At 43.5% G+C, this 18,721-nt stretch overlaps 1 protein-coding gene across 3 annotated transcripts in view; it reads left to right on the top strand.

Annotated features, from left to right (window-relative positions):
* Window positions 1-18,100, top strand: part of LOC129356142 (agouti-signaling protein-like) — a 33,338-nt gene extending 15,238 nt beyond the window's left edge. For all 3 annotated transcript variants that reach the window (XM_055025746.1, XM_055025745.1, XM_055025747.1), the window contains 3 exons: window positions 16,857-17,024; window positions 17,187-17,236; window positions 17,740-18,100. In XM_055025746.1, coding sequence (XP_054881721.1) covers window positions 16,857-17,024; window positions 17,187-17,236; window positions 17,740-17,901 — 380 coding nt within the window. In that variant the 3' untranslated portion in view covers window positions 17,902-18,100. The remainder of the gene's footprint in view (window positions 1-16,856; window positions 17,025-17,186; window positions 17,237-17,739) is intronic.
* Window positions 18,101-18,721: the final 621 nt, after the last annotated feature.

The following is an 18,721-nucleotide window of genomic DNA, read 5'->3' as shown; positions in this document are numbered from 1 at the left end:
GACTCCGGTCCGCCTCATCCCGCCTCCGTCCGTCCGCCTCATCCCGACTTCCGTCCGCCTCATCCCGACTCCGGTCCGCCTCAACCCGACTCCGGTCCGCCTCATCCCGCCTCCGGTCCGCCTCAACCCGACTCCGGTCCGCCTCATCCCGACTCCAGTCCGCCTCAACTCGACTCCGGTCCGCCTCATCCCGACTCCGATCCGCCTTAAAACGACTCCAATCCGCCTCATCCCGACTCCGGTCCACCTCATCCCGCCTCCGGTCCGCCTCAACCCGACTCCGGTCCGCCTCATCCCGACTCCGATCCGCCTTAAAACGACTCCAATCCGCCTCATTCCGACTCCGATCCGCCTCAACCCGACTCCGGTCCGCCTCATCCCGACTCCAGTCCGCCTCAACTCGACTCCGGTCCGCCTCATCCCGACTCCAATCCGCCTTAAAACGACTCCAATCCGCCTCATCCCGACTCCGGTCCGCCTCAACCCGACTCCGGTCCGCCTCATCCCGACTCCGGTCCGCCTCATCCCACCTCCGGTCCGCCTCATCCCGACTCCAGTCCGCCTCAACCCGACTCCGGTCCGCCTCATCCCACCTCCGGTCCGCCTCATCCCGACTCCAGTCCGCCTCAACCCGACTCCGGTCCCGCCTCATCCCGACTCCGGTCCGCTCATCCCACCTCCGGTCCGCTCATCCCGACTCCGTCCGCCTCAACCCGACTCCGGTCCGCCTCATCCCGCCTCCGGTCCGCCTCATCCCGCCTCCGGTCCGCCTCATCCCGACTCCGATCCGCCTTAAAACGACTCCAATCCGCCTCATCCCGACTCCGGTCCGCCTCAACCCGACTCCGGTCCGCCTCATCCCGACTCCGGTCCGCCTCATCCCACCTCCGGTCCGCCTCATCCCGACTCCAGTCCGCCTCAACCCGACTCCGGTCCGCCTCATCCCACCTCCGGTCCGCCTCATCCCGACTCCGGTCCGCCTCATCCCGACTCCGGTCCGCCTCATCCCACCTCCGGTCCGCCTCATCCCGACTCCGGTCCGCCTCATCCCGACTCCGGTCCGCCTCATCCCGCCTCCGGTCCGCCTCATCCGACTCCGGCCCGCCTTAAACGACTCTGGACTGCTTTAGGTGTGGGGTGTGAACGCTTATCGACCTCTGACCTCTGGTCTTCCAAACCTCGCTTTGGGTTCTGTTAAAGTGAACTCTGTTTCAGTTTAAATATCTTAACTTAAAGTGGGACCTGAGAGTGTGCCAAAAGCAGGAAGTGGACTACAGCGCAGGGCATTCTGGGTAACCAAAGCTAACATGTTAGCTTAGCATTAGCAGCAGAAATGGCCTCCTGGTCTTCAGCCAAAGACTAAAGAGAAATCACTAAACTCTGACGCCTCCATCTTGTTTCATCTGCTGAAACAGGAAGTTGCTCTCAGTGTTTTCAGAGGTTTTAGTGTCGTTTCCTGCAGTGGTTGTTGGTGCAGCGCCCCCACAGGCCAGGAGGGGAACAGGCTGGTTGGACTCAGAACCACAGCAGCTGGAGGTGGAGCAGATGTTCTGGTTCCAGTAGAACCGGTCGACCCCACTGAAGGAGGAAAACAGACTACAAAGACTTTCTAATTACATAGATGAATAATAATAAAATGCTGACTGTTTTCCACTGGATTTGGCTCCATTCAGTGTTTCACATCCTCTGATCAGTTCAGCACGTCTATTTCTCAGACTGACTAAACATCACAAAACATTAAATGGTGGCATGAATCGGTAAAAGCCAGAGAACAGCAGCGACTTCCTGTTTGGTTTGGCTGTTAACTCATAACAGTTGTTCTGACGCAGTTTTGGGTGAAATGAACGTTTCCTAGTGGCTCCATGTGAGTCTGGTGTCTTCATAACCTTCAAAACTCAAAATTGCATGTTTTATTTCTGCATTCAGGGATTTATTTGCCTTTATGACGTTACTTTCCACATTGAAACTGAAACTCGGATTGTTTCGGCCGGTCCTTCTTCAGACCCTGTAATCCATATGATCCATATTCTGGCTGCCGTAGCTTTGCAGAAAGTTTCCTCGGACGCTTCGTAAATCCGACCAACTCTGACGTCAAGCTTGGAGCTTTAAAATCCATCAGGAGATCAAAAGTGAGGCACGTCTCTGTGAAACTGCAGCGTCGGTTTGAAATCACAGCCTGGTTCAGAACCAGAGAGCCGTTCTGATTGGTCCGTTTCATCGGAAGGCCCCAAACGGCTGAACTTATCAGGGCTTCTTGGGTTTTTTCTGGAAGCACCTTCATTCTGGCCTTTCTGGCACTTGAAGAGGTAACGTGAGATGCAGAGAGCAGGTCAGATTCCCGGGTTAAAGGTCAGGGCTGCAGCTCCTGTCCGTTCTTTCTGGAGGGAAGGAGGGTTCCTGTTCGTTGTTTTTCCCAGTTATGTTAACATCAGGATGGAAGACGGACGACTCCTCTGGGAGCAACTTCTCTGCAGATTCAGCATTTCTGTCACATGTATCATCCGATGGTTGGGGCGGTTCAGAAACTGGACGTAAATATGTCAAATCTAATCTTCTGGAAAGAAAACGTCTTTCTCAACATACCTGGCATGTCAGAGAAACCAGGAAGAGGTTTACGATTAACGAGAGCAAAACTTAAAATGGATCCTTTCTCACAACCAGGAAGGGGAAGGAAATACGGCACACATGCAAGACCCCACACGACCTCCCGTGACCTCCCAGGCCGCTTACTTTGTAAAAATTCATGGAGCTGTGCCGATCGATCGGCCCGATCATAATCGGCCAATTTCGGTGAAAAAGGGTTTGATCGGTGATCAGGGTCTGTTGTTGCCGATCACCAAACCGATCAGCTGTATCTCACTTGGCAGCCTGCGTGTGCAGCTGCTCTCTTTGCTTCTCGCTGCGCAGCAGCAAATCCTCAGCGATGCCATGCAGCACTTCAACACTCAGAGTGAATGGGGACGTTTGCGAGTTGCGGCGGAAAATGACCTTGGGGTGAAGCAGGTCACAAAGCGTCAACACAACCGATCTAATGCCACGCTTAAAAAACTTGACGGAGTTTGGCTCCATCGAGGCTCAATGCAGGAAAAAGCAACCAGACAGCAGGAACAGCTGCTTAAAACTACCAACATTGACCCGGATTAGCATCACGGTCACAAAGCTAAACAAGTCACCCAACGGTGATTCAAGTCTTGGAGCTGCGGAGGGAGACGCTGGTTCTGCTCCCGCCGGACCTGCTGGGAATACTTCACAGACGCAGCCGCTGAACCTGCAGACGGTGAGCTGTCACACCGAGAGCTGCAGCAGGAACTTAAAAGATTTGACACTTGCGCTGCGTCCCAACACGAGACAGATCCACCCGTCCCTCTTCTTTCCACCTTGTCCCTAGTGGGTCGGGTGCTGCTGCCCATCTCCAGTGAACATACATGAGACACGTCATCTGAAACGAATCCATCTCCTCCTCCCTGTGTCTGCAGAACTACTGCTCAGTCAGAAGCAACCAATCAGAGCATTGATCTGCTAGCCAATCAGAGCATTGATCTGCTAGCCAATCAGAGCTTAATCAGCTAGCCAATCAGAGCTTAATCAGCTAGCCAATCAGAGCATTGATCAGCTAACCAATCAGAGCATTGATCAGCTAACCAATCAGAGCTTAATCAGCTAGCCAATCAGAGCATTGATTTGCTAACCAATCAGAGCATTGATCAGCTAGCCAATCAGAGCATTGATTTGCTAACCAATCAGAGCATTGATCAGCTAGCCAATCAGAGCATTGATTTGCTAACCAATCAGAGCATTGATCAGCTAACCAATCAGAACTTAATCAGCTAGCCAATCAGAGCATTGATCAGCTAGCCAATCAGAGCATTGATCAGCTAGCCAATCAGAGCATTGATCAGCTAACCAATCAGAGCATTGATCAGCTAGCCAATCAGAGCATTGATCAGCTAGCTGAAGTCAGGACGTTTTAATTCATGATTGTTCATCTTGATGCTTTTGATAAATGTTTCCTTTTGTTCTCGACATTATTTGATATCTGTGCTGTGAGATTTATGTGACTCATGATTTATGTGTGAGAGCCTTACTGTTAAATATTATTTTACTGGTTGCAGGTTTTTCAGTCCTTTTCACTGAGTAGCTGCTGTTTTGTGTCTGCAAGTATTTTGCATGTTTTATGTCTAAATTAAGTGAATTTATTAGCAGATCAATTTTCCATTTTTTCAAATCACTTAATAGCATTTATACCTGAAGCAAAAAAGTAACAGCCAATGCTGATCAGCATTGATCACTGATCAGCATTGATCACTGATCAGCATTGATCGGTGATGGGAATCAGAAAATTCTGATTGGATCATCGCTAAAATAAAAGCTGCTGTTTTGATCGGCTGGAACTGTTTTTGGGTCGAGACGTTTGTGCAGCAAAATAAAGCAAACGATGAATGAATTCTTTCACAATGTTGAGTCAGAAGGAGATGAAGCCATCGTGTCTGACCTGGCTGTTGTTGCTCAGTTCATCGTTGTTAGTTTAACACCAGGAAGTGTTTCTGGTTGAGTAATTTACATGTTTTCATAAATGTTTCTCACTTAGTGATGTATATCAATCCATCCCTGTTATTTCTGCCAGTTTAGAAGTTTTGCATGCCGGATATATTCCGCAGAACCCGGAGTCGTTCCTGGAGTCGTTCCTGGAGTCGTCCAGAACCCGGAAGCAGCCGCCGGTTTCCTTGGTTCTGGGTCTCCTGCTCTGATTGGAGTCCGATCTTTGGAAAACCTTCGGACAGATGTTTGTGGAGCGCTCAAAGTGCGAACTAGAAATCATTTTCTGGCTTGTTTGTCGGGGCTGTTGGGACGTTAACCGGCCTGATGCGTCGCTGAGTGAAAACTAACATGGCTGCTTGACACATGAAAGCGTTTTTGGCGAAGCGGCTCTGGCCTCTGAAATCCAGTAGCGCTCAGCCGTAGTGGTAACGGGTTCGCTCAGCGGAGGGTCTGGTTCACATTTATCTGTCCATCCTTAGGATTTGACCTTTTCCATCCCCTAAACCTCAGCAGCACTGGTCCCGCCTCCGGGCCGAACCTCCCAGTATATCTTCATGGTGTGAAGCTCCAACGCAGGGAAAGCTAGTCCAGCTCAACAGGAACGACGCAGCGGGAATAAGAAGATCTGGACGAGGGGAAAATCAGCCGGGAAAAAAGCAGAGAGGAAAACTGAAACGAAGCGAAGACTCCAATCAGAGCCGAGAGGAAAGAAAACAGCAGGAATCAGAGGAGCGGAGAGCGCCGCCGCGTCCCGTCAGACGCAGGATCCTCAGGTAGGAGAGCGAGACGCTTTCAGGATGGACCCGGCAAGCAGCAGGCTGGAGGACGGCCGAGCCGCTCGGTCCGGTTTACCCATCCGGTTCAGTTCAAACCCAAATGAAACGACAAGAAACGGATCCTGATTGTTGAGTCGGTGAACGGTGAGGAAAACACAGACCTGGTTCTGGTTCTGGTTCTCTCACAATGGATTGGTTTTGGGATCAAATTGTCCTCACAATCAGAATCTGGATCGGAACCAACCGGACCAGGAACTGGGCTGATGGTGAAATGATCCGAATCGGTTTTCCCGTTTGGCTCCTGTTAGCAGGAAGAAACGACCAGCAGCTTTTTGTTTCCCTCAATAATAAATTTATAACAGAATAAAACTGAAAACATGGAAACAATCTGACTGATTATAATCTGATTATAATCTGATTATAATCTGATTATGACAGAAAAAACTCTGATGCATTCAATCAGCTGCAGGTTGCAAAATATCTGAACAATAATTCAGAAAGGCTTCGGTGGAACAATGTTTTAGTTTTGATTTACCAAGTTAAAAATAATGTGACGGTCCCGTCTGGTCTGGTCCGGCCCGGTCCCGTCCGGTCCCGTCTGGTCCTGTCCAGTTCCGTCCGGTCCTGACTGGTCCGGTCCGGTCCTGACTGGTCCAGCCCGGTCCGGCCCGGTCCCATCCCGTCTGGTCCGGTGTCAGGAAAAACTTCATCAACGAAAAATAACTTAATGTTTCATGAAAACAGATTGTTTTGGTGTGTTTTCCCTAATGACTCTAATAATAATAATTATTATTATTATTATTATTATTGCTATATTATGAATTCAGAAAAAAAATCTAAAAGTCATAAAATATTCAGATCAGAGCAGAAATATGAGTTATTTTGTTGGAAGCCTGAATATCTTGGAAGCTTTTTTTATTTGGTAATTAAGTTGAAAACATTTCATTTTGTTGTTCAGGATTAATATTGCTATTATTATATTTAAATCTTTTTCCTCAAATGTTAAATTTTCTGCTTCTGTGTTTTACATTTTAAAAAAAATCTCCTTTAAATTATTTCCCAGAAAACTCAAATCCAAACACTGGCAAAGCATTTTGAAGTCAAATGAATCTTTATTTGTTGAATAGTTTAATCATGAAACTGATTTACAGAATTTCTGGTAAATGTGAGTAAAATGGATGCTGACCTTTAACCCACAACTTTCATGTTTTATGCTTTTATTCGTGATGGAGAATCTGATCTCAAACATTCAAACATTTTGATTTTCAGGCTGAAACCGGAATCATAAACCTGCTGTGGTTTATTAAATTACATATTTCCTGTAACTTTAACCTTTTTCTATCAACAGAGGATTTAAGTGAAAAGGTAGAAAAACAAAGAAAAGTTGCATTTCTGCAGATTGAGTAGAAAAGATGTTTGTGAAAAGGGAAAAAGTTTCTGCTTGTTTTTCTTTTTAATATGGTTATGAGATAAAAAGCTGAAATAATGTCGTTATGCAGTTTTTCTCCTGCGGATGTCGGGTTCCGGTTCTGATGCCGATCTGCATCAGAACCGGACAAACAGAAACGTCTTGCTGCTGTTTCATGTTTGTTTGGATTAAATTCATCCAGATTATTCATGTTTTCATCCAGATTTATTCACTGACGACACGAAACATTTAATCAAACCATTTCATTATTTTACTACAAAGTTTCCTGTTTGCCGCTTTGAGCCGCGACAGTTTGCTATCAAATGAATGTTTTTATTCTGAACATCATGTGAAGACTTGCATAGTGATTCATTTTTATCTTTTAATACCAGATAAACATGCAGTTATGTCTCAAAAATACAAAATCATACCAAGAATTTTAGAGCAAATATTTTATTTCACTTAAACAAATTTGTAACTTTTCAGAAAAAGATTGGATTTTTTTTTTTAAATCAATAATTTCTTAATATTGATTAAAAGTATCAGATTATTTCAGTTATTGCAAAACATGTAATAAATGAAATAATCTGTCTGGAACTTTTTCATCAATATTCAGGGATTATTGGCTGATAATCTGCTCACTGATAAGATGCTTAAAAAAGTAACATCCTAATTGTAAAGTTAAAACTAGATTCACACTCTGTTGTTGTTTTTGTGGATCTTTTTTATGTTTTATCTTATAAAACTAAATGTTTGTGAACATAAATAATCAGGAAGATTTCTTGTTTTTGCAGAACAGAAATATTTCCATATTTCAGCGTTTTAATTCTGTCAGTAAAAACTGATTAGCAAAACATTTTAAATCTTTTCTGTTTTCTGAGGTTTTAATTTTTGAGTTTGGTTCAAATGATCATTTTATTGAAGGTTTTTAAATTCTTTAACCTGCAAGTTTAGCTTACTTGCATTATCTGTCAGGATTTATTAATGATCAAGTGGAAACAGATCGTTCATGATTTGCTCTGTGTGTTTTTACAGTCTGTGACTTTGACTAGGCCTTGTGAACATGGATTTTTGTTGATTTGAACCATTATGTCTCTGGCTGGAGGTTCAGGTTGGGAGGTGAATAATAAATCAATGCCCACAGCATGACGCTGCCTCCACCATGTATTGTTTTGCATGAAGATTATTTTAGTATTTCTGTAGAACTGTGTGATTGTATTTCCTCTCATCCTGCGTATGAACCCTGATGGTCGCCGCCGCAGCCAGCCGCCGCAGCCAGCCGCCGCAGCGAGCCGCTACTGGAACATCTGCACACACTTCAGTGCCTGGCGCTCTGAGCTTTGTGCTGCTTCCTTTCCTAAGTCATGTTTGGGTGTGCGGGAAGCAGCCGGCCCGGCGTGCCGTGACCCCGGGGTCGCGGGAAGCAGCCGGCCCGGCGTGCCGTGACCCCGGGTCGCGGATCGTTTTAAGTGGAGTCAGAAATGAAACGAGGCAGGCGTTCTCCGTGTTTCTCTCTGCAGCGAGTCCCACAGGAACGCTTAGCGTTCAGTTACCCATGCAGCTTTAACACCATTTTAGCTGGTTCATTGCTACCGATGGGGTCAGGGGTCAGGGGTTCATTCATGCTCGGGGTTGGTTTCTATCCATAAAAAGCTGGAATACTTGCTGAAGTTTGCTCCAGTCTTTATCTGCAGCATAAAGAAATCCCCATATATTGATTCAATTTCTAGAACGTTGAGCAGAATGTTGTCACAGAAACTTAATGACAGCAGAGTTTTTATGTTGCAGTTTGACATTATTCTGACGTGGATAAAAATAAAACTGACGTAAAGCGCTGCCATGCAAGGCCGTGCCATATGGCATGAAACTCATGTCAAGATAAATTGTATAAAATTTACCAAGACATTTAAAAAAAAAACATCCTAATTGTAATGTTAAAGCTAGTTTAACACTCTGCTGTTTTTGTGGATCTTATTTATGTTTGTAAATGTTCAGTTTTACGTTGCTGCTTGTCATTGCCTTAAAAATCTCTTTGCAAGGGAGACGTGGCGGCGACTTCCTGGGTAAATCAAGACTAAATACATAAATGAAATATAAAAACATGCAAAGAATGTCAGTGTCCAATCCTGTCTGCCCAGTGCAGCGACTGGTTGTGTTCGGCTGCATTGCTGCCATCGAAACTCATGCTGGTAGTGGGAAAACAAATCATTTCCTGTCTTTCACTCAGTTTGCAGGTTAGTTTTCTGCTCCTGGTCTGATTGTTCAAGCCTCCCGTGATCTTAAGACACGACGTCATTTAAACCCCACAACTTTTTTACTTTGAGCGGTCCTGCAGAGTCGCGCTGTGTGTTTTACAAGGTGTTTTATGGTTTTGGAGAGACCGTGAGGCTGTCACCCCGCTACCCGCCACTTCCCCGCTGTCAGACCGTGACATCAGCCGCGCTCATCCTGAGCGCTGCTCAGACCGCAGGAGGTTAAACCCGAACAAGGTCCAAATAATTCATGTCTTGCATCTTCCTTTTTAACGAGCTCTTCATTTGTGCTGTGAGCCGTGCTGCTTCCCGCCGCTCTGTGTTGATGCTAGCCGCTTACGTCATCAACAAGCAAGTTAGCTGGAAGTGAGCGGAATACATATCATTTCTATAGCGATGTAATATAAAAGTCTGATTTAATCTGTGATTTATCGTTAAACCGATTTATCGTTAAACTGATTTATTGTTTAACCAATAACAATAAATAATTGGTTTAACGATAAATCACAGATTTATCGTCAATCAATCACAGATTTATCGTCAATAAATCACAGATTTATCGTCAATAAATCACAGATTTATCGTCAATAAATCACAGATTTATCGTCAATAAATCACAGATTTATCGTCAATAAATCACAGATTTATCGTCAATAAATCACAGATTTATCGTCAATAAATCACAGATTTATCGTCAATAAATCACAGATTTATCGTCAATAAATCGGTTTAACTGATTTATCGTTAAACCAATTTATCGTTAAACCGATTTATCGCTAAACTGATTTAACATTAAACTCTGATTTAACGTTGAATTCTGTGATGCTACGCTGAACTGAAACGCTTCAGATGTTTTCTAGAGCTTCACAAAGCTCTGCCAGACATTATGCTCCATTATTTTCTGACATCTGTAAATATTTTTAGTCATCTTTCCAAGCAGTTATGTCTTTAAATCGTTTGACTTCAAGATGTAACTACCCACTTTAGAGTGGAGTGCCTCAGGGTTGGGTGCCAGACGTGAAGCTTTAAGTCCAACCAGATGCAGGTCAAGGTGTTGTCAGGTGTTTTCTGACAGACAGACAGACGCTGCTGAAACAGCTACCAAATGTTTCAGCTGCTTTTTCCACATACAGTCGCAGCCTGATACCTTTTCACGTCTAAAGTGCAGCACGTTTAAAATAAGACACTACCTTTCATTAGTATGAGCTGCCTTATCACCGTCAGGTCTGTGATTCTCAGATCTTTGTCCTGCAGTCGTCTACAGAGCAGCTTCTAGTTCCTAAACATTTGACCAGAGGACACAGAGGAAACATGACTTTCTTCTGCTGCGATGTTTTTATCAGAATCTGTTTGGAAACGTTAGGAGTCGGTTAGGTTAGGTTAGGTTAGGTTAGGTTAGGTTAGGTTAGGTTAGGCTAGGTTAGGTTAGGCTAGGGCTAATGACTTTTCCCTATTTTGAATGACTTGTTGTCCATTAATGATAAAATTATACAAATTGAACATTTAAAAAATATCGTTATCTAATAAAAACACCATTTTTAAAAACTCACTTTTTGATAAAACATTTTTTGTGCTTAGGTGACTTGTTTTTTTTTGGCCGTATTGAATATATTTTGTTCAACTGCAATGAAAACCGTTTTTCGCTTCACACTGGAGAAATAAAACAGTTTGAGTGAAAGTGCCACACCCGGTCACAACGCAGAACTCTGTGAACGCGACGCAAACACGACGGCAATTCATGTTTCACACAATCACATTCATCTCACAATCAGGCCGATATTTCAAAACTGAAAATTCAATCAGAAAACAACCTGACTGTTTCTTACATATCATTTCATTTTTTTCTTTAAGTTTGAGATTTCTGGAAGCAGGTCACAGTGAAATATGATTTTATTTTTGAAAAAACATTTCAGAAATAAAGAAAAAACACAGCAAAAAGTTACTGGGAGGTTCAAATCCAAAGTTGAATATTATGCAAATATCTGTGTTCGACTCAACATGGCCAACAGCATCCAGAGTCTTTTATGCTTTAGAATAACAGAAAGGACAGCAAAAGAAGTGGAAATGGGAAATAATGCATGTTTTTTAAACTATTTTATAAATAAAAAATCTTGTGACAGAACTTATATTCCATCCACATCAAAACTCAAAACTCCATCTGCAAGAGTTTGGCATTGAACCCGATTCTCTCTCCGATCCGTCAGTTCTCATCCGGAGCTGTTAGATGTTAAACTACATTTCCCACAATCCAACAGTCTCTTGTTTTTTAGAGTTGCATGTTTGAAATACTGTTGAAATATTTAGTTTTTTATTCATCTGTTACAGTAAAATATGGAGAAAACAGAAGAAAAGTAAAAGTTTAAGAAATGTTTTAATAGTCGTAGTCCAGGTTGATTTTCTCTTTCTGTAATTATGTGCTTGTTGCTGAAATCTTTGGTGAAGTGCATCAACATGAAGATATTTATTGTTGTCTTCATGTTTTCTGATGTGAATCAGAAAATATGTTCCTTGTTTGTTCCAGAAAGTTTTTTCTCTCTGCGTTGAAATCATTATTTTTGTTGCTTCTCATGCTGCCAAGCCTCCAATTTAGCAACATTTTGTTATAATTTTCTGTTTCTCACATTGGGAATAAATATGGAGCAATTTGAGTCTGACAGCGGCAGGATGAAAACATTTTCTGGCAAACAGAACATGTGCAGCTCATGTGTTGCTAATAAAGCAGCAACACTTAAAATAATGAGACGGCAAAGAGATGAGAAAGTGAGATTTATTTCAGAAGTGAAGCCTGGTTGGCCGGGTGAGTTCGTTCAGCCTCTGAGCGTCGAAGCAGGTTTGACTTCAGTAAAATCTGTCTGATCCGCAGCAGATCTGAAGGACCTCATTATTTCTGAAGCATCTTTCTTTTTGCTGTGCGCCGATCTGCGGCTGCAGCAGGAATGAAGTCCAGATGTCTGATCATTTATAAAAGTTCTTCATCTTCAGAAGGACGGCTTAGGGGTCAGAGGTTAAGGTCAAGGTCTCAGAGATCCCGCCGTAAATCCTGCAGCGCATTCAGATCCTCTTCATCTGCTGCTGGGTAACGGCCCTGTTCGTGTCTGCATGGCGATGGGGGTCATGTGACTTAGCAGGTAGATGATGTTGGACAAAAGCAGAAATCATTTATTCATGGTGCCATAATATTAGTGAATATCAGGATTAAGAATAAGTCAGGAAAGATTTCTGTGAAAAGAAATTGGCAGCAACTGAGAGAATATTTCTATCATGATTAGCGACGATCCAATCAGGATTTTCTGATTCCCATCACCGATCAATGCTGATCACTGATCAGCATTGATCACTGATCAGCATTGGCTGTTACTTTTTTGCTTCAGGTATAAATGCTATTAAGTGATTTGAAAAATGGAAAATTGATCTGCTAATAAATTCACTTAATTTAGACATAAAACATGCAAAATGTTACTCCTCTCGAGTTCAATTAAACTTAACGCAGTTATTGATTTTCTACAGCCATTTATTTCAGACACATTCTTCGAGGTCCTCAAAAATGCCGTCAGAACTACAAAAAAGGTAACACAACCTAAATCAGTTCACAACAAATGGCACAATATAACAAAAGATCCATACAACAAACTGTACCTCATTATCTGCATCAACTCCAGAGGAATAAAGTCTAATCTTCTCAGTCTCTCCAGCCTGCATGACCCACATGGCTCCAAATGCGCCAGCCAAAGCTCCCCGGGCAACACATGCCGCGCGGAACAAAACAAAAGTTCCCCCTCTACATTCCAATGTACACCCAACATAAAACCAATAAAATTACTACTGCCACCTTAAACATAAAAAACAAAATAAAAAACAAGATGCAGTTGTCCTGACAGCAGCCACACAAAATACTTGCAGACACAAAACAGCAGCTACTCAGTGAAAAGGACTGAAAAACCTGCAACCAGTAAAATAATATTTAACAGTAAGGCTCTCACATAAATCATGAGTCACATAAATCTCACAGCACAGATATCAAATAATGTCGAGAACAAAAGGAAACATTTATCAAAAGCATCAAGATGAACAATCATGAATTAAAACGTCCTGACTTCAGCTAGCTGATCAATGCTCTGATTGGCTAGCTGATCAATGCTCTGATTGGTTAGCTGATCAATGCTCTGATTGGCTAGCAAATAAATGCTCTGATTGTTAGCTTATCAATGCTCTGATTGGCTAGCTGATTAAGCTCTGATTGGCTAGCTGATTAAGCTCTGATTGGCTAGCTGATCAATGCTCTGATTGGTTAGCTGATCAATGCTCTGATTGGCTAGCTGATTAAGCTCTGATTGGCTAGCTTATCAATGCTCTGATTGGCTAGCTGATCAATGCTCTGATTGGTTAGCTGATCAATGCTCTGATTGGCTAGCTGATTAAGCTCTGATTGGTTAGCTGATTAAGCTCTGATTGGCTAGCTGATCAATGCTCTGATTGGTTAGCTGATCATGCTCTGATTGGCTAGCTGATTAAGCTCTGATTGGCTAGCTGATCAATGCTCTGATTGGCTAGCTGATAAATGCTCTGATTGGCTATCTGATCAATGCTCTGATTGGCTAGCTGATTAAGCTCTGATTGGCTAGCTGATTAAGCTCTGATTGGCTAGCTGATTAAGCTCTGATTGGCTAGCTGATTAAGCTCTGATTGGCTAGCTGATTAATGCTCTGATTGGCTAGCTGATTAAGCTCTGATTGGCTAGCTGATTAAGCTCTGATTGGCTAGCTGATTAAGCTCTGATTGGCTAGCTGATTAAGCTCTGATTGGCTAGCTGATTAAGCTCTGATTGGCTAGCTGATCAATGCTCTGATTGGCTATCTGATCAATGCTCTGATTGGTTAGCTGATTAAGCTCTGATTGGCTAGCTGATTAAGCTCTGATTGGTTAGCTGATTAAGCTCTGATTGGCTAGCTGATCAATGCTCTGATTGGTTAGCTGATCAATGCTCTGATTGGCTAGCTGATTAAGCTCTGATTGGCTAGCTGATCAATGCTCTGATTGGTTAGCTGATCAATGCTCTGATTGGCTAGCTGATTAAGCTCTGATTGGCTAGCTGATCAATGCTCTGATTGGCTAGCTGATCAATGCTCTGATTGGCTAGCTGATTAAGCTCTGATTGGCTAGCTGATTAAGCTCTGATTGGCTAGCTGATTAAGCTCTGATTGGCTAGCTGATCAATGCTCTGATTGGCTAGCTGATCAATGCTCTGATTGGCTAGCTGATTAAGCTCTGATTGGCTAGCTGATTAAGCTCTGATTGGCTAGCTGATTAAGCTCTGATTGGCTAGCTGATTAATGCTCTGATTGGTTAGCTGATCAAAGCTCTGATTGGCTAGCTGATTAAGCTCTGATTGGCTAGCTGATTAAGCTCTGATTGGTTAGCTGATCAATGCTCTGATTGGTTAGCTGATCAATGCTCTGATTGGCTAGCTGATTAAGCTCTGATTGGCTAGCTGATTAAGCTCTGATTGGCTAGCTTATCAATGCTCTGATTGGCTAGCTGATCAATGCTCTGATTGGTTAGCTGATCAATGCTCTGATTGGCTAGCTGATTAAGCTCTGATTGGTTAGCTGATTAAGCTCTGATTGTCTAGCTGATCAATGCTCTGATTGGTTAGCTGATCAATGCTCTGATTGGCTAGCTGATTAAGCTCTGATTGGCTAGCTGATCAATGCTCTGATTGGCTAGCTGATAAATGCTCTGATTGGCTATCTGATCAATGCTCTGATTGGCTAGCTGATTAAGCTCTGATTGGCTAGCTGATTAAGCTATGATTGGCTAGCTGATCAATGCTCTGATTGGCTATCTGATTAAGCTCTGATTGGCTAGCTGATTAAGCTCTGATTGGTTAGCTGATTAAGCTCTGATTGGCTAGCTGATTAATGCTCTGATTGGTTAGCTGATCAATGCTCTGATTGGCTAGCTGATTAAGCTCTGATTGGCTAGCTGATTAATGCTCTGATTGGTTAGCTGATCAATGCTCTGATTGGCTAGCTGATTAAGCTCTGATTGGCTAGCTGATCAATGCTCTGATTGGCTAGCTGATCAATGCTCTGATTGGCTAGCTGATTAAGCTCTGATTGGCTAGCTGATTAAGCTCTGATTGGCTAGCTGATTAAGCTCTGATTGGCTAGCTGATTAAGCTCTGATTGGCTAGCTGATTAATGCTCTGATTGGTTAGCTGATCAAAGCTCTGATTGGCTAGCTGATTAAGCTCTGATTGGCTAGCTGATTAAGCTCTGATTGGTTAGCTGATCAATGCTCTGATTGGTTAGCTGATCAATGCTCTGATTGGCTAGCTGATTAAGCTCTGATTGGCTAGCTGATTAAGCTCTGATTGGCTAGCTGATTAAGCTCTGATTGGCTAGCTGATTAAGCTCTGATTGGCTAGCTGATTAAGCTCTGATTGGCTAGCTGATTAAGCTCTGATTGGCTAGCTGATTAAGCTCTGATTGGCTAGCTGATTAAGCTCTGATTGGTTTGATCAATGGTCTGATTGGCTAGCTGATTAAGCTCTGATTGGCTAGCTGATTAAGCTCTGATTGGCTAGCTGATTAAGCTCTGATTGGTTAGCTGATCAATGGTCTGATTGGCTAGCTGATTAAGCTCTGATTGGCTAGCTGATTAAGCTCTGATTGGTTAGCTGATCAATGCTCTGATTGGCTAGCTGATTAAGCTCTGATTGGCTAGCTGATTAAGCTCTGATTGGCTAGCTGATTAAGCTCTGATTGGCTAGCAGATCAATGCTCTGATTGGTTGCTTCTGACTGAGCAGTAGTTCTGCAGACACAGGGAGGAGGAGATGGATTCGTTTCAGATGACGTGTCTCATGTATGTTCACTGGAGATGGGCAGCAGCACCCGACCCACTAGGGACAAGGTGGAAAGAAGAGGGACGGGTGGATCTGTCTCGTGTTGGGACGCAGCGCAAGTGTCAAATCTTTTAAGTTCCTGCTGCAGCTCTCGGTGTGACAGCTCACCGTCTGCAGGTTCAGCGCTGCTGTCTGTGAAGTATTCCCAGCAGGTCCGGCAGCGGGAGCAGAACCAGCGTCTCCCTCCGCAGCTCCAAGACTTGAATCACCGTTGGGTGACTTGTTTAGCTTTGTGACCGTGATGCTAATCCGGGTCAATGTTGGTAGTTTTAAGCAGCTGTTCCTGCTGTCTGGTTGCTTTTTTCCTGCATTGAGCCTCGATGGAGCCAAACTCCGTCAAGTTTTTTAAGCGTGGCATTAGATCGGTTGTGTTGACGCTTTGTGACCTGCTTCACCCCAAGGTCATTTTCCGCCGCAACTCGCAAACGTCCCCATTCACTCTGAGTGTTGAAGTGCTGCATGGCATCGCTGAGGATTTGCTGCTGCGCAGCGAGAAGCAAAGAGAGCAGCTGCACACGCAGGCTGCCAAGTGAGATACAGCTGATCGGTTTGGTGATCGGCAACAACAGACCCTGATCACCGATCAAACCCTTTTTCACCGAAATTGGCCGATTATGATCGGTGGCCGATCGATCGGCACAGTTCTATTGCAAATTGATAAAAAGTTTGAATCTACTGCGTGACAAAAACCTGCCCTACAACTTTATTTTTCTGTTATGTTGCATTAAAAATGCTAATCATTTATCCCTCTGTGGTTCGCATGATGATGCAAGTTGGAAAAAAATGTTTGGGATGTTTTGACATAAACCAGGTAAACATAATGAAGAGAAATCGTCTGCCATGTTTTTGCTTTGATTAGGCCGTGGGCCGATCCTAACCTGATGTAAGGAAGTATAAAGAAATGTGGTCAAGTTGCTGTTGCCGCTTCAGCCTCACTGAAAGTCGCCTTGTTGACGTGTTTGTCTTTCCTTCCAGAGATGCAGGCCTTCCTGCCGCTGGGCTGCTGCGTCATCGCGCTCACGCAGTGCTGCCTTGGCTCCGCCCACATGATCCCTGACGACAGGCTGTCCACCAATCGGGTCGTTGCGTCCAACGCTCTGTCTCACAGCCTGCAGGTCGACCCGCCTCCTGTTGTTATTGTGGGTAAATATGTTTGCATCTTCATGTAGAGTCGGAGCGTCTGCGTGGCGACAAGCATCTTATCCCTCGTGACGATATTTCATAATAAAATCCAAAGTCATTCATGATAATATGAACCAGAGGCGATAAAACTGCGACGTGTTTAAGCTGCTTCTTCTGTTTCAGAATTGAACAAATCCACCAGGAAGAAGGAAAAAGGAAGGAAGCAGAAAAAGGTTGGAACACTGCAAAAACAGAGTTTAGAGAAAATATGGAAATACACTTGAAATAAAATTAAAGCAGCTTATCAGAGCCTGTTTTCAGTAAATAATTACCGAATATTGATAATAAGGCACTGGCAGATTATTTCACTTCAAACCTTTTTCCATTTTTATCAGAGAAATAATCTGTCAGAGGAATTAATAACTTAAATTTAACAAGCTCCAATATCTTTCTGAAAAGTTAGTTTTGCATTATTTTAGTAACCTAAAATATTTTCACTGGATCATAAGTAAGATTTAATTATTTGCAGTTTTAAATTTTCTCTGTTTTGTCTGATTGTTTGTCTGATATATATTTTCTTTTCTTTTTTTGCTGGTTTTATTTCTAATATCGCCTCATTGAGCTGCTCTGTTCTGTCTGCTGAATTTGTGAAATGATCTTCAGTCTGTGGCGTTAAACTTTGTGATGGACGTCAGATTAAATCTGAGCTCTGCTCTTGTTTTCCTGTTTCTGTCAGAATAAGTTTGCGAGGAAGCGGCCGCCTCCTCCGCCGGACTGCGTCCCGCTCTGGGGAAGCTGCAAAGCTCCCGGCAACGTTTGCTGCGACTTCTGCGCGTTCTGCCAGTGCCGGCTGTTTAAGACGGTGTGTTTGTGCCGGATGGGGAACCCGCGCTGCTGAGCGGCTGCCGCTGCTTCAGGAAACCTCCTGCAGCGACTCGGTTTGTAACTTTGCCTAAAGTGAAGCACTTTATGACGAGGTCGGAGCCGCGCCGAGCGAACGCAGCAGGCTTTTCGCACTGATTCCCGTCTGGATGGTACTTTAGCTATCAACATGTTTATGGCACACGCAACAATAAAAAACCTTCGTGGCCAATCCAGTCTGTTTCTGTTTTATGAATTATTCCTGCATGGAACTGAGTGAACAGGAAGGTTGATCTAATTCTGTGGTTTGTTATCATGACCTGCCAAAATAATTCAGAGATTTATAAGTAGTGAACGATGGAACTGCAGGAAACTACCAGAACATCCTGAAGGCTGTTTGGAGCGGCCTAGTCAAAGTGCAGACCTGAAACTGGTTAATGTTTTGAAGGAAAACTGTCCAGTGTGTCTCAGTCACCCAAAATCTGCAGCGCAGCAGCACAACCCACATTTCACTGGCCTGATGACCTTTGACCCATAACTTTGTCTCTCATTACCTCACTTCCTGTCTGTGCGCGCTGACAGGAAATGGAGTTTAGCTAAACTTCCTCCAGCGTTACTACAAAAATTAAAACATTTTGGTAATACATTTTTTATTACATTTTTATTATTAAAAATCCTATCAAGTGTTTTTGGTCGAGTTTCAAGTGCAAATTTCTTCGACTAATTGATAGAAAATGTTTCCTCAAGAAATGTGAATTTGTTTCAAGTCAGTATTTCTTTAGTTCCCCTGTCAGATTATTTCATTCATAATAAAACATTTTTTCCAACATAAATAGTAATAATAATAAAAGTGAATA

This window comes from Poeciliopsis prolifica, unplaced genomic scaffold (assembly GCF_027474105.1).
Source record: "Poeciliopsis prolifica strain line A6 unplaced genomic scaffold, Auburn_PproV2 SCAFFOLD158, whole genome shotgun sequence".
NCBI classification, from domain to species: domain Eukaryota; kingdom Metazoa; phylum Chordata; class Actinopteri; order Cyprinodontiformes; family Poeciliidae; genus Poeciliopsis; species Poeciliopsis prolifica.
Note: the sequence above shows the minus strand (reverse complement) of the source record. Positions and strands in the feature narration are given on the sequence as shown.